The sequence below is a fragment of the Zeus faber genome (genome assembly GCF_960531495.2).
Source record: "Zeus faber genome assembly, chromosome: 10".
Taxonomy (NCBI): domain Eukaryota; kingdom Metazoa; phylum Chordata; class Actinopteri; order Zeiformes; family Zeidae; genus Zeus; species Zeus faber.
The window spans coordinates 18,570,196-18,582,695 of record NC_137199.1 but is presented as its reverse complement, the minus strand read 5'-3'; the positions used below and the strand labels follow the sequence as shown (position 1 = coordinate 18,582,695).

Below are 12,500 nucleotides of genomic sequence, written 5' to 3'. Positions count from 1 at the left end.
GTATGACCGTACGTATATGTGTGACAAATAACCTCTTGAACTTGAATCTTGAGAGCAAGGTACGTTTTTAGACACTGGAATAAAACTAACAAATATTTTCTTTTACATGGAACTTCAGACAGGAATGAGGTTCAGTGGAAGGCGTCAGGTGGAGGTTCACTTAAAAAGAAGTACACGTTTTTGACATAGAAAGATGCCTTCAGAACAAGATCAAATTGACGCGGTGATCTGGGAGCTCCCCTTGTCGCCATTGGTCCAAATGCCGTTGCGTCGCGGCAGGGGACGGACTTCAATCTCCCTTTCCGGGTCATTCAACCTCCTCTTTTTACCGGGTCAACGAGCTTGCTTTTAGCCGGAGCCACAACATTTGGAGCATGTTTTATGTATACCCTGTTTCATCAAATATAAACCAGTACTCAAACAAAAACCGGAAACAAGGCTGTAGCTGAGTCAGTGTGTGTGTGTGTGTGTCTGTGTGCGTTTTTTTCTCCTCCAGCGCTGCACTGTGCATCCTGTGCGGTTCCAGTGTGTTTTCCTGTGTTTTATACTTTAGATCTATTGTTTTCATAAGTTTCTACTTGTATGACACAAACAGTTTGATATAGCTATTTTTTCATCTTTATGTAAAGCAAAGCCACTGCCACTTCCTCTCGCGTTTGGGCTTCTTTTCACAGCCGAGTTCCTATGGACTTCTTATTGACATCTTATTGAGCTCTTTTTAAGTTCTTATTAAGTTCTTATTGAGCTCTTACTAAGTTCTTATTGAGCTCTTATTAAATTCTTATTGAGCTCTTATTAAATTCTTATTGAGCTCTTATTAAATTCTTATTGAGCTCTTACTAAGTTCTTATTGAGCTCTTATTAAATTCTTATTGAGCTCTTATTAAGTTCTTATTGAGCTCTTATTAAGTTCTTATTGAGCTCTTATTATTATTATTATTATTTTTTTTTTTTTTTTATTATTCTTATTAAGTTCTTATTGAGCTCTTATTATTATTATTATTATTATTATTATTATTTTTATTATTCTTATTAAGTTCTTATTGAGCTCTTATTAAGTTCTTATTGAGTATTCTGCTGACTGTATTCTGGGACATGTTCTCACCTCTTTTTGCGTGTACTTCCTGCTTCAGGGTTTTGTGAATAATGATACAATGAAATCAGATAAAATATCTCACTAATTCAAATTAAAGACTAATTCATGAATTAAGGCCATTTTAAAACTTTTTAGAGACCCACACACCCTGGATGTGATCTTCAATTAAGTTTACCATCGCTAAATAGCTTGTTTTTAAAAACAGTATTCTGGTGTAAAATGGCCACCGTTGCACCACTATAGCTTGTACAACCTCGGTAGAAAAAGGTTTTTAATTTAATTTCCCTTTTTTTTAGCCAAATGTCCAGTTGGATTTACTGCTCACTGACCTGAGGTGTGGCGGCCATGTTGAGAGGAGTGGTTCCTGGGATGTAGCCTTCGTCATCCTCCTCCTCCTCATCACTCCTACAGCAGCCTTCGTCCCTGAAGTACAGCGGCTCAAAGTTCTCCTTGTGGGGGTCAGCGCCTACACACACAGCAACTGTCAGGAATAACGGATTGGAGGTAATTTCAATTCTTGAATATTCCAATGAGTTTTTTTGTTCTTACCTGCAGCGACAAGGAGAGCTGTCAGTTTGACCGATCCCCGCCCTGCTGCGATGTGAAGAGGGGTGGAGCCGTTATAGGTGCAGCAGTCTACTTCTGCGTTGCCCTGGGTAGAGAAAAAAAAACACGTATCGAAATGAAAGCCAATTACATTTTTTTATTTTAAAGAAAAGTAACTCCCCGAATGTGCAACACCGGACTGCTTACGAATCCTGCTTCGCCTGAAATGTGGAGTGAGTTTTTTCCACAGAAAGGTGTGTGTGTGTGTGTCTGGTTTGGCAGTGTACCTCCAGCAGCAGACAGCCAGCCAGGGAGATGTTTTCCAGCTCCGTGGCCAGGTGCAGCGCCGTCCTCCCGCTGCCGCGCTCGGGAGTCTCCACCCTGGCTCCGCCCTCCAGCAGCTCCCTGACAGCAGCCAGGCTGTTGGCCTGCACCGCCAAGTGGAGCGCGCACAGCCCTGGTCCAAACAGAGACAAAGATACAGGCTGGGATTTTACACTGATTTAAGACCGGGGGCTAAACGCTATCACAGTGAATCGTACCACGCTCTTGATCTGGTGTTTGTGTGTACCTGCTGTATTGGGCAGTTCCACCAGCGCCGCCACCTCTCTGTGTTTCAACAGGAAGCCCACCATGCCCCCTCCCGCCAGGTGGAGGACAGTGTTGCCGTGGCGATCGGTCAGACTGGCATCCGCCCCGGCCAACAGCAAGGCTTCGACCGCCTCCTTCTGCTGAGTGATGACGGCAAGATGCAAAGGAGTCTGGGATACATGGGAGGGGCATGAAGTGTATTACTGAGGTCTGCGTAGTATTCCTTATCTAACTATAAAGGAAGGATTCTCTGTACGTCTGTCTGTCTGTCTGCCTGTCCGCCCGTCCTTAGATTATCTCGACCACCGTTCATCCGATCTACCTCACACTTGGCGAGTGCATCGCTGGGGACCCAAGGATGTGCAGCGTCCAATTTGGTGCAATTTGGACACACGGCATGTGTAATATTAATAAAACATTAAATAAACAGCGAACTGCGAGCCAGTGGGGGCGGGGCTTCAGGGCTCTGAGACTGAGTCACAAAGAGTGTCTCCCTCCGGCAGTTTCATCAGGCATGTACGAGTAAATAATAAAAACAAATGATTATAATAGTTGAGTCATGTCCAATTTCACTTTAAAACTGTGGCCTACCATCTACTACATTATACCTAGTTATCTGGCTGTCAGCAGTGGTACAACAACTACCTGGTAAAGGTGGTTCCTCATGTTGAGGACATCAGCCCCAGGCAAGGAAGACAGAACCTGAGACAGACTCCGCACCACCTCCCCCTGGCTGTGGATCACACCCAGGTGGAGGCCACTGGGTGGGTGGGGGTGTGAAGGAATGGACAGAAAGAGAAAATATATAAATAAATTCCTTCAATGAATGCCATTGGGCTGCATACCCCAGTTATACAAGGTGTACTCACGTGTCTCCGTCCTCATCCTGAGTGGCCATTAGGAGGTGCTGTGGAGCCAGGAGGTATGCTGGGTCTCCTGATACAGCGTACTGGAAGAGAGACTCCACCATGCGCTCCTCTACATCACTCGCTGCTGGAGCACAACCAACATATGTCAGTATTTGTGTACTCAAAGTCAAACAATACTCAAACTACTATGAATACCAACTGCCCTCCTGGAGGGAATGTGTCCCTTCCAATCATGAGTAATAAAGCTAGGTAAAGATAATAGAATGACAAGAACCAACCAGAACTTTTCCTCATTTTACCTAATATTTCATAAGCCTACTCTGTCATGATCTCCGCCTTCTTCTACCTTCCCCTACCTCTCCTTACCTGTCCCATTAGCCCAACTCTATTCACCTGCGCACACAGCTGTTTCAGATCTGCAATCTAACCACTATATATACCTCTCTCACCAGTCACCCATTGCCAGATTGTCTTCGATGCTTGCACCAGACTCTCCAGCGTTCTCCGGACTGATTCCCCGCTACCGACTCTGCCTCGCTCCGACCATGTATCCTGCCTGCCCCACCCGCCTGTCTTCTGTCTGCACTGCTCGTTATCGAACCTGCCTGTCCCCGACGATGTATCCTGCCTGCCCCCTGCCTGTCTTCCGTCCGCTCTACAAATAAAAGACATTACCAAATATCCCTGCCTGTCTTTGTGCTGCAATTGGTTCCTAACCACACCCGTTACATACTCCAAAAACGTGATCAATTAAGTAAGGCAAAATACTTTACATTTCCCGCCGACCCCCTACATATATATTGTTTTTAAATCAGCAGCACATGTGTTCCTTTGGAAAAGGGTTGGGTCGCGCCCTGGTAGGTGAGGCAGTACATCTGTACCTCTGGGTGCCTCTGCCGTCCTGTCCTCCACCTGGCTCCGCCCACCCTTCCCTCCCGGCCTGGCAGGAGAGCGCAGCACGGCCCCCGAGGCCGGGTCATCGTCCAGGTCGCTGTCATCGCCGCTGTCTTCCGCCTCTGCACCCTGGAAGGCTGCGGGCAAGACATGACATTCAGGTTCACCTCCGGTGTATGCAGCGTGCGCACGGTACGTTAGGTAGAGTTACAGACTGTGGAAATGGACACTCAGCACTTTTGTCGCAACCTGTTAATCACAGCTGAAACCTGAGACGGCTCAACATACACACATATAAAAGAGGTCAAAGTCTCTCTCTCACACACACACACCACCAAAAATATCTGTGTGTATGGTATCAAGGCTCTCACCGTGTTTGCCAGCAGCTGAGCCCAGGGCAGCCGAGTAGCCCGGAGTGTAACCTGCTCCATAGTTGTACGTTGGGAAGCTCTGGTAGTAACCTGCTGCAAATGGACCCAGTTAGACCGTTAAACGTTTCACAGCAGAGAAGCTGCTACCCATAACAGGTTACAAAGTGCTCAACAGTTTTAAAAGGCAACTGTGTAAAATAAAATCAGTTTGATTTGTGACTAAATATCATACGATTTAAAACCACTTGACTCCAGAAAGTTCTAAAAACAACTGCATTGAAGACGGTCAAAACAGACAAGAATAAATAAAGCAACAGTAAGAGAACTTGAGTGACATTATAGAAATACGAGTTAACAAACTCTGCTCTCATTTAAATGAGCAGATATTTCTTTTCATTTGTATCAGATGGTAGTAAATATATTTATATAGATATCATTTGATTCAATCTGATATTTATAAGATGGCTCACAGCACCATTCTATATCTATATAAAGTATATAACCATATATTATATATTCTATACACACAGAGTTGCTACCAACTTTTCAGTATACCATATGATGTGTATTGGTGCAGAAAACTGTAATGACTTTAAACGAGTACCTCCTCCACCTCCAGTAGGTCCTCCCACTCCTCCTCCACCACCACCGCCACCGCCGCCGCCACCACCTCCACCTCCTCCAGGAGGACCGCCCCCTCCACGGTACAGCCCGCCCCCTCCGGGGCCGCTGAAGTCCTGGAAGTTTGGCAATGTCTTCTGCCTCTTCCTCTGCACCTCCTCCTTGTCTGCACAGACACAGACACACGTCACCGGTGCTCCCAGGACACTGAGGTTGGAGAGTCTGGTGGCTGTGATTTCCCGGGTAGGGGCTGCTCTGACCATCAGAGTCGCTCCACATGACAATCATTCACAGAGCAACAATGAGACGGGCACAACAGGGCTGTGGGCACAGTGGGACATTCTCCTCTTAGGTAACCTACATTTGGCTGCGGATATAGAAGTAAACCACAATAAACTGAAAAAAACAAGTCAGCGACCAACCATCTTTGACCGAAGACGAGGGTCAAGCTGGATGTTTATAAAAAAAATATTCAGTTTTGAACGGAATTCTGGGACATAGCGTAATCCACCCAACACAGACCATATGATGGGTTCCCACTTTAAAGAGGACCTGTTATGCTCCTTTTCAACAAGTGAATATAGGTCTCTGAGGTCCCCAAAACATGTTTTTGAAGTTTTTGCTGAAAATGCCATTCAGATTATGTATTCGAGCCATTCTAACATGCCTCAAAACCACAGTGTTGCGAAACGGGGTGTGTGTGTGTGTAGCTTTAAATATAAATGAGCAGCAAGGCCCCTAGTTCTGTGAGCCAATGGGGTTTGAGCTTTTCTCCGGATTCCATTGCATTTCCCTGTAAACTTTCCCTGATTTCACCCCATCAGTACACCAAAATCTGTTTCTGAACACATCTGAGACGAGAAACTTATTTTTATTTCATTTTATTTATAATAAGCAATGCAGTTTCTGAATCTTCACTCATTAGATCTACAAGGTCTAATTCACCACGGTGCCTGGAGCAGCGCGGAGCTTGGAGCGTCGCGGGATACAGCGGGGCTTTGGGGATTTTTTTTGTTTCAATTATGGAAACCTCGGAAAATCAAATCAAAGAAATACATCTACGGTTTTGTTTGGAGAAATGCGGAGCAGACCGGGTGCCACAGCCTACAGCACAGACACACACACACACACACACACACACACACACACACACACACACGCACACGCACACGCACACTTCCATTGAATGCAGTTTTGTCAGGGACAGATTAATTTATCTTTCTTGAAAAAGATTTGTGCTGGTCTGTGCAGCCAACAGAGCAGTTCCCATGCTTAGCTCTTAGCTTTGATGCTAGCGGTTAGCAGCCCTCCAGCCGTGGGTGGAGTTACTCAGATGGGAGGGCGGTTGTAATGCTAATGTGTCTTAATGCTTCGTAAGCTGAATGGCTTGTTTCAGGATATGTCTTCTGAATTAGAATGCTCACAAAAAACTGACTTGAGTCGTATGTCTGTATGTCTTATTTCACGGTTTGGATGTCAGTAGGCCCATCAAAGGCCCAAATGTATGTGCACAAGCACTGAAAATATTAGTTTTGCATAATAGCATAATCCCCTTTAAGCGAATATGCTTACACTGATTTATCTTAAGCGTTATCTAATATGCTGTGGTCATGTGAACTGGGCAGCTGTGCATAGAGACCCCCAGTCATTGGCCTGGTAACGTGCTCTTAAGCAAGGCACTGAGTCTCTACTATTGGTTTAACCTTTTGTAAAGAGGGGGGAAAAAGGGAAAAAATTGATACAATAATAAACCATCAGGACATTAAAACACATTGTTCCTATTTTTGTGAAAATCATTCATCCTGTAGGGGGCAGCGTTTTACTACTAAATCTCTGAACTCCCTTTGCTGTTAAGAGCGTCTGGAGCAGGATGTAGACAAACAACAAAATATGGACTGCATTTTTCTTTTATAAGAACCAGTTTTTCTTCCTGCATTGCTTTTGGCATTTGCCTAAAAAACAAATTGAACTGAATCAGATTCAGGTGTGGTGAGATTACCAAACACCAAATCTTACACCTACCCAAGTATGGCATGTTCCTCTCTTCCTTAATGAAAGATGAAACAAAGCAAGGGCGTTGCACTGACACCTTTGCAGAATGTGTATTATCACAGTGATGATGTACGACCCTCCAAGCGATAACTGTGAAAATGATCCCTACCCCTGCCGATTCACTTGCAATTTGGGCCAATTTCTGCTATTTTACCAAGAAAATTAAAAAGCAACAAAAGACGTTCCAAATCACATCTCAAATCTGAGAAAAGCCGTCGCACAATCAAGCAGTTTTGGCTGCAACAATCAAAAATTTAAATCGCATAATCCCGCAGGGACTGTCTAGCTGCCATTGTGCTGACTGTGCTGGTGTAGTGTGGTGTGTACCTATGATCTGGGGGTGGTATGTGAAGGGTTTGGATTCACTGGTCTCATTATCTGACTTCCTCTTGAGCTGGACGAAGACGAAGGTCGGCTTCTGGAGGTTCAGGTCTCTGTACTTGGGGGTTTTGAACACGATAGCGAACTGCAGGACAGATTAGAAGCAGCAGTCAGAGTCAGCAGTCTCCGCAGGCTCAAGTCTTAAGATGATGAATCAGACGAGCTCCAATACGAGGACAACTTTTAATGCTACTGTTACTGCTGCTACTTCTACTATGATTGCTCCTCCCCGTTCCTCTTTCAGCGTGCGGCGGAGCACCAGCTCACCTGTCTGTGGACGTCTGTAGGGGAGAAATCTCCCAGAGCCTCCCAGGTGAGCCCTGTGTCGTCCTCCTCATAGAATCTCACCTGGATGTCGTCTGCGGAAGCACAGAAAACACACAATAAATACCACATGCCGCCTCGCATATTTGTGTTTGGCTCCACTGAAAATATTTCAGTATCAATTACAAAATCGTAGGGCTGGACATGATCAAAAATATTATCACTATATTTTTTTTGAATACTGATTGATGTTGATATATATCACAATATACTGTATATCGTATCATAATAATAATGCTCAAGTGTCTTTAAGTGTCTTCTCATGGCTTTACCTTAAACCTTAGGACCAGGTCGTTAAGCGAATTGGTCCTGGATAAGCGAGGACCCGTGTTATTTCAGGTTAAGGGCAAAAGGGGGCGTGGCCATTGCGAAAGCTAGTGTAGTGAATACTGACAGACGAGATGGAGACTGAGAACGGTGATGTATACAGTGTATATAGTATATATAGTTTATAAAGTGTATAAAGTATATCTAGTGTATATAGTATATATAGTGTATAAAATGAATATAGTGTATATAGCATTAAAGGAGAATCTGTTGGTGATGGTCAGGTTTATTTCCCACTTTCATCGCCACATCAGTGGAATTACTGGACATTCTGGGTAAAGACACACTTTCTCTTGTACACACAGTGAAAAACCAGAGGAGAGGGAGATGTGCCGGTGCATCGTGCGTCTCCAACGACGCGGACTTTGTACAGTTACCGGATTATTTCTCTCTAATGTGCGTTCACTGTGCAACAAACTGGATGAACTTACATTGAACTTTATTGCTCATCACATGTGGATTGATTCTCTAACGTAAGCAAATTTATATTCATAATTTATAATCAATTATTAAGTTATAAAAAATATGTATATAGAATAATCGAATGGCAATTTCAGCATTTGAGTGGTTTCTTATCTTAATATTCAAATTCTAATCGATTTTCGTTAATTAAACCTCATTGTCATCTGAGAACAGTTCGTTAAGTTGAATCTGCGCTCTGTGATTATATGCGGGGACGTTTGGAGCAGAGGGAGGGACTTTCTGACGTTGTCAGACCAGATGCACTGGTCTCGTTGATTCTTTCTTTAATCACTCTCCTATTGCGGAGCACTGTCTGGCTCGGCTGGGGAGGAGAGCAACTTCAAGTTCAAGTTGTTGTTTTAGGAAGAACCGCCGCGTTGCCTGTTCGTGTCATGTGGTTGTTTCTCTGCTGTATGATTGGCTGTTCCTGTCACGTGGTTGTTTCTCTGCTGTACGATTGGCTGTTTGTGTTGTGCCTTTGTAGGTAGAGGAAAACTGACTCTGTATCAAACTGTATCTTAAATAAATGTAATTGAAATTTATCATCGTTATCGGGAAAATTATCGAGATTGTTTAATCGCCCAGCCCTACAGAATTGTCATTCCCACTCTTTTGAATAAATAATTTTTCGGCACAATTGTCATGACCAGCACACTGACCCGTCCACTCACACCTGTCCACTTGTTTTTAGTATTTTTAACTTATTTTAACTGATTAGACATCTTCTCGGGAGAAACTGGATGTATCAAAATCACGCATTAAGATCCACTCTAGTTAGGGTGGGATATCTTATAAACAACTTGTAAATAAATATGGTATTATATTAATATAAATTCTAAAATTAATTTATTTGCTTATTGAATAGAGTTTTTCCAGAAGAACTACTGCTTTCCAGGGAATGTGGATTCATTTTGTCATATTGCATGACTTTTCCTTGACTGGAAAACTACATTTAAGCTTCACAGACGTACAGAATGATGAAGTGAACTTAAACTGACTACTACTGTAAAAATGTTGAGGTGCAGACCGACAGCTTGCATTTAATTTGCTTCCGTTTATCCCGAAGCCATGCTGTCGAGTGCTTAGCCTTGTTCTGCCATTACTCATCAGCAAAGAGGAGACGTTCACACAGAAGGGGATTTTTGTTACAGTGTGATCTGCATAATTATTCAGGAGAATTAATTAATAACTTAATTATTAATTACAGCAAATTCATTACTTCAATTACAGTCTATAAAGTACAATGTTTGAATAGTACGTATGCTAATTAGCAGAGATGAATTTGGATGAGACCCCTGTAGGAGTGATTAGAGATTGGACGTGTTTTGAGCAGTTTAGAGCTGTTTCCATACGGAAACGAATATTGGTGCCCATCTCTGGAGGGCTGGGCCGACACCAATTCTTCAGTACCCAGGACGAGTCTCAATCTCAAACTTTTAAATTAAGAGGCGTCCAACACGCTTCTATGAGTCACAGAAGCAGAAAGCACAAAAAAAAGCTGTCAAGGCATAAAAAAAATAAAAAAATAAAAAAATTCCAAACAGTCTGTCGAGGACGGCCCACACAACAATCCTCCACAATTTACATAGCGGGGGGGGGATTTCCCCGAGACTGGGAGCTTGCCAAGATTAAAGACTTCCTCCATGACTAGAACAAGCACATTGCTGCATACACAACAACATGTGGGTTTTTCTAAATATCTGAACAATCAGTCTACAGTTCCATGTGCTGCTCAATTCCGGGCAGTTCTGAAGTTCTGATGAATCTGATGTTTGGGAAGTGTCGCATAGGTGTGTCGCTAATGGACGACTGGATGGGAAGGAAAACGATTTACATCACAGTTTTTTTTTGTTTAAGTTGAGCACATTCAATTCATTTGAAATATGGCCTAATTTAGTCATTATTGATTTGTATATTCATCAGAAATAATATTAACTTCAAAGTGGTAATCTGTGAGATTATTTTGTTTCAATAAAAGTTAAGGCTTCCACTTTAAAAGAGACAGCCATTCGATGTATCAGAGTCACGCATGGTTCCATTATTTGCTGATTTCATTGTTGGTGGCGTGGTCCGTCTTTCCTGGGAAGAAAGCACGGAGCGGGGGATGCGCAAGAAGTGAAAGGCAGCTGTGATAATTCCATATGGATGAACAATCACACAAAAAAAAAAGAACAGCACCCTTATGGATGAAAAGATATCTTATGGATTGCCATGAGTTTAAATAGCTGTGTTTATTTGTCATTAGTTTGACTTCTGATGCATGTCCAAGCTAATCTTTTAACATAAGAATGTAAACAGGCGGCAACATGTATCCCGTGCTCATGTTTTCCAGCTTTTATGACACGTTATTTGTTATTTTTAGTCTGACGAAATCCAAAACCGGGCCTGACCTTTCTGGACCTTGTCGCAGAGCAGGTAGACCTCCTCTCCACCGGTCACGCAGCCAGCGGTCCGATCCATCCTGACTATCTTCAGATTGGAGGCGTTGGGAGCCTCTGATCGGACACAGGCATATGTGGAGTCAGTTTCAGTCGAGCTTCATTACTTTAACATTTTTAAAAGACTCCAGACCTCAATGTTTCAAATGGAAAGTGGAACATGAGTGACGATGTGTTAAAAATATATATCTGCAGACTAACTAAAAAACACTAATGAAGTCAAAGATGACATCATTATTTTTTATAAATATTTATGAAATAAATATAATTATTTATCATTTAGTTATTTCAAAAACATGTAACCCTTCTAGGCACAGTTAGCCAAACTACATTTATAAAATATAAACTGTTCTCAATGATGAGTTAGATGACTAAACTATGGTGTGTGAGCAGTAAGGAGATGAGAGGATGAACAGAGCACTGACTGCTGTCATAGATGGGATCCGACACCACGGGCTCCAGCCTCCGGGAGAAGCCTCCGTCGCTGTCGGGTAGAAAGGCTGTGAACATGAGACGCACCACGCTGAGGTCCATGTCCTTAGACTGCTGAGGCGCTGCGCTGGCAATGAGGCTACGCTGCTGCTCTGCAGAGGGGGGGGGGGAGGGGGGAGAGAGGGAGAAACAGAAAGGAGTAGGGACAGATAAAGAGAGAGAGAAACAGAGAGAGAGAGAGAGAGAGAGAGAGAGAGAGCGCATGTTGAAAACCATTTGTTTCACTGCAACATTTACGTTTTGGTTTCATTCACTTTTGTTTCCCGCTGCCTTCGACAATGTATGTTTTCCATGGCAACAAAAAAAGCCCTTTGAAATTAATTGAATTGACAAAGTATGATCGACTACAACGGAGATACAGAGGAAGATAGAAAGACACACAGATATATACAATGAATTGTCAGTTTAAGAGACAAAACAGATTAATAGACCTAGACCAGGTGTAGACAACCCATGGCTCTGGAGCCGCATGCTGCTCTTTAACCCCTCCCCATTGGCTCCCCGGTTATGACAAAATAAAACAAAGAATATTTGGTTGTTTTTTTTAAATTAGATAATCAAAATTTTATTTTGTAATCCTAAAAACTTCTATACCAAATAAAGAAAATGTTAATATAAACATTTATTTCATCAGTCAAAAAGTGCATCTGGTTTGCTCGGCTACTACGCCCTGCCATGCTCTGTGTCTGTGCCTGAAACTGAGTGAGCTCAGTCAGTGCGTCAGTACAGCGTCCCTCGTCCTAGTGACCTGTGGCTGTTTGTTGTTTTCCATTACCTGGCTGGCTATCGCCGCAAGAAGTAGGCCTAAGCTAGGCTAGTCTACAGAAATGGCTTCTAAAAAAAGCTACGTTTCAGAGGGAAACAGAGAATTCTACACTACTACAGTACTTGGCCAGAAATCTCTGCTGCCATAGCAATGCTGCTGGCTTGCCAGTATGTTTGATCTGCAGAGACTAGTTTTTTGCCATTGCGCCTAAAGATGCTTTGTAAATCATCTTTTGTGTTTTTTATTTATTACAAACACAACTGAATAGGA

The 12,500-nt window shown here is 43.1% G+C and overlaps 1 protein-coding gene across 1 annotated transcript in view; it reads right to left on the bottom strand.

The window, feature by feature from the left end:
- nfkb1 (nuclear factor of kappa light polypeptide gene enhancer in B-cells 1) overlaps window positions 1–12,500 on the bottom strand; it is a 31,895-nt gene that overhangs the window by 6,108 nt on the left and 13,287 nt on the right. The window contains exons 8-21 of the mRNA XM_080008174.1: window positions 11,398–11,556; window positions 10,925–11,029; window positions 7,689–7,780; window positions 7,368–7,506; window positions 5,030–5,154; window positions 4,613–4,628; window positions 4,368–4,457; window positions 3,984–4,133; window positions 3,103–3,226; window positions 2,879–2,993; window positions 2,214–2,403; window positions 1,930–2,099; window positions 1,646–1,748; window positions 1,426–1,562 (exon numbers count right to left, since the gene is read on the bottom strand). Of these exons, the coding sequence (XP_079864300.1) occupies window positions 1,426–1,562; window positions 1,646–1,748; window positions 1,930–2,099; window positions 2,214–2,403; window positions 2,879–2,993; window positions 3,103–3,226; window positions 3,984–4,133; window positions 4,368–4,457; window positions 4,613–4,628; window positions 5,030–5,154; window positions 7,368–7,506; window positions 7,689–7,780; window positions 10,925–11,029; window positions 11,398–11,556 (1,715 nt within the window). The remainder of the gene's footprint in view (window positions 1–1,425; window positions 1,563–1,645; window positions 1,749–1,929; window positions 2,100–2,213; window positions 2,404–2,878; window positions 2,994–3,102; window positions 3,227–3,983; window positions 4,134–4,367; window positions 4,458–4,612; window positions 4,629–5,029; window positions 5,155–7,367; window positions 7,507–7,688; window positions 7,781–10,924; window positions 11,030–11,397; window positions 11,557–12,500) is intronic.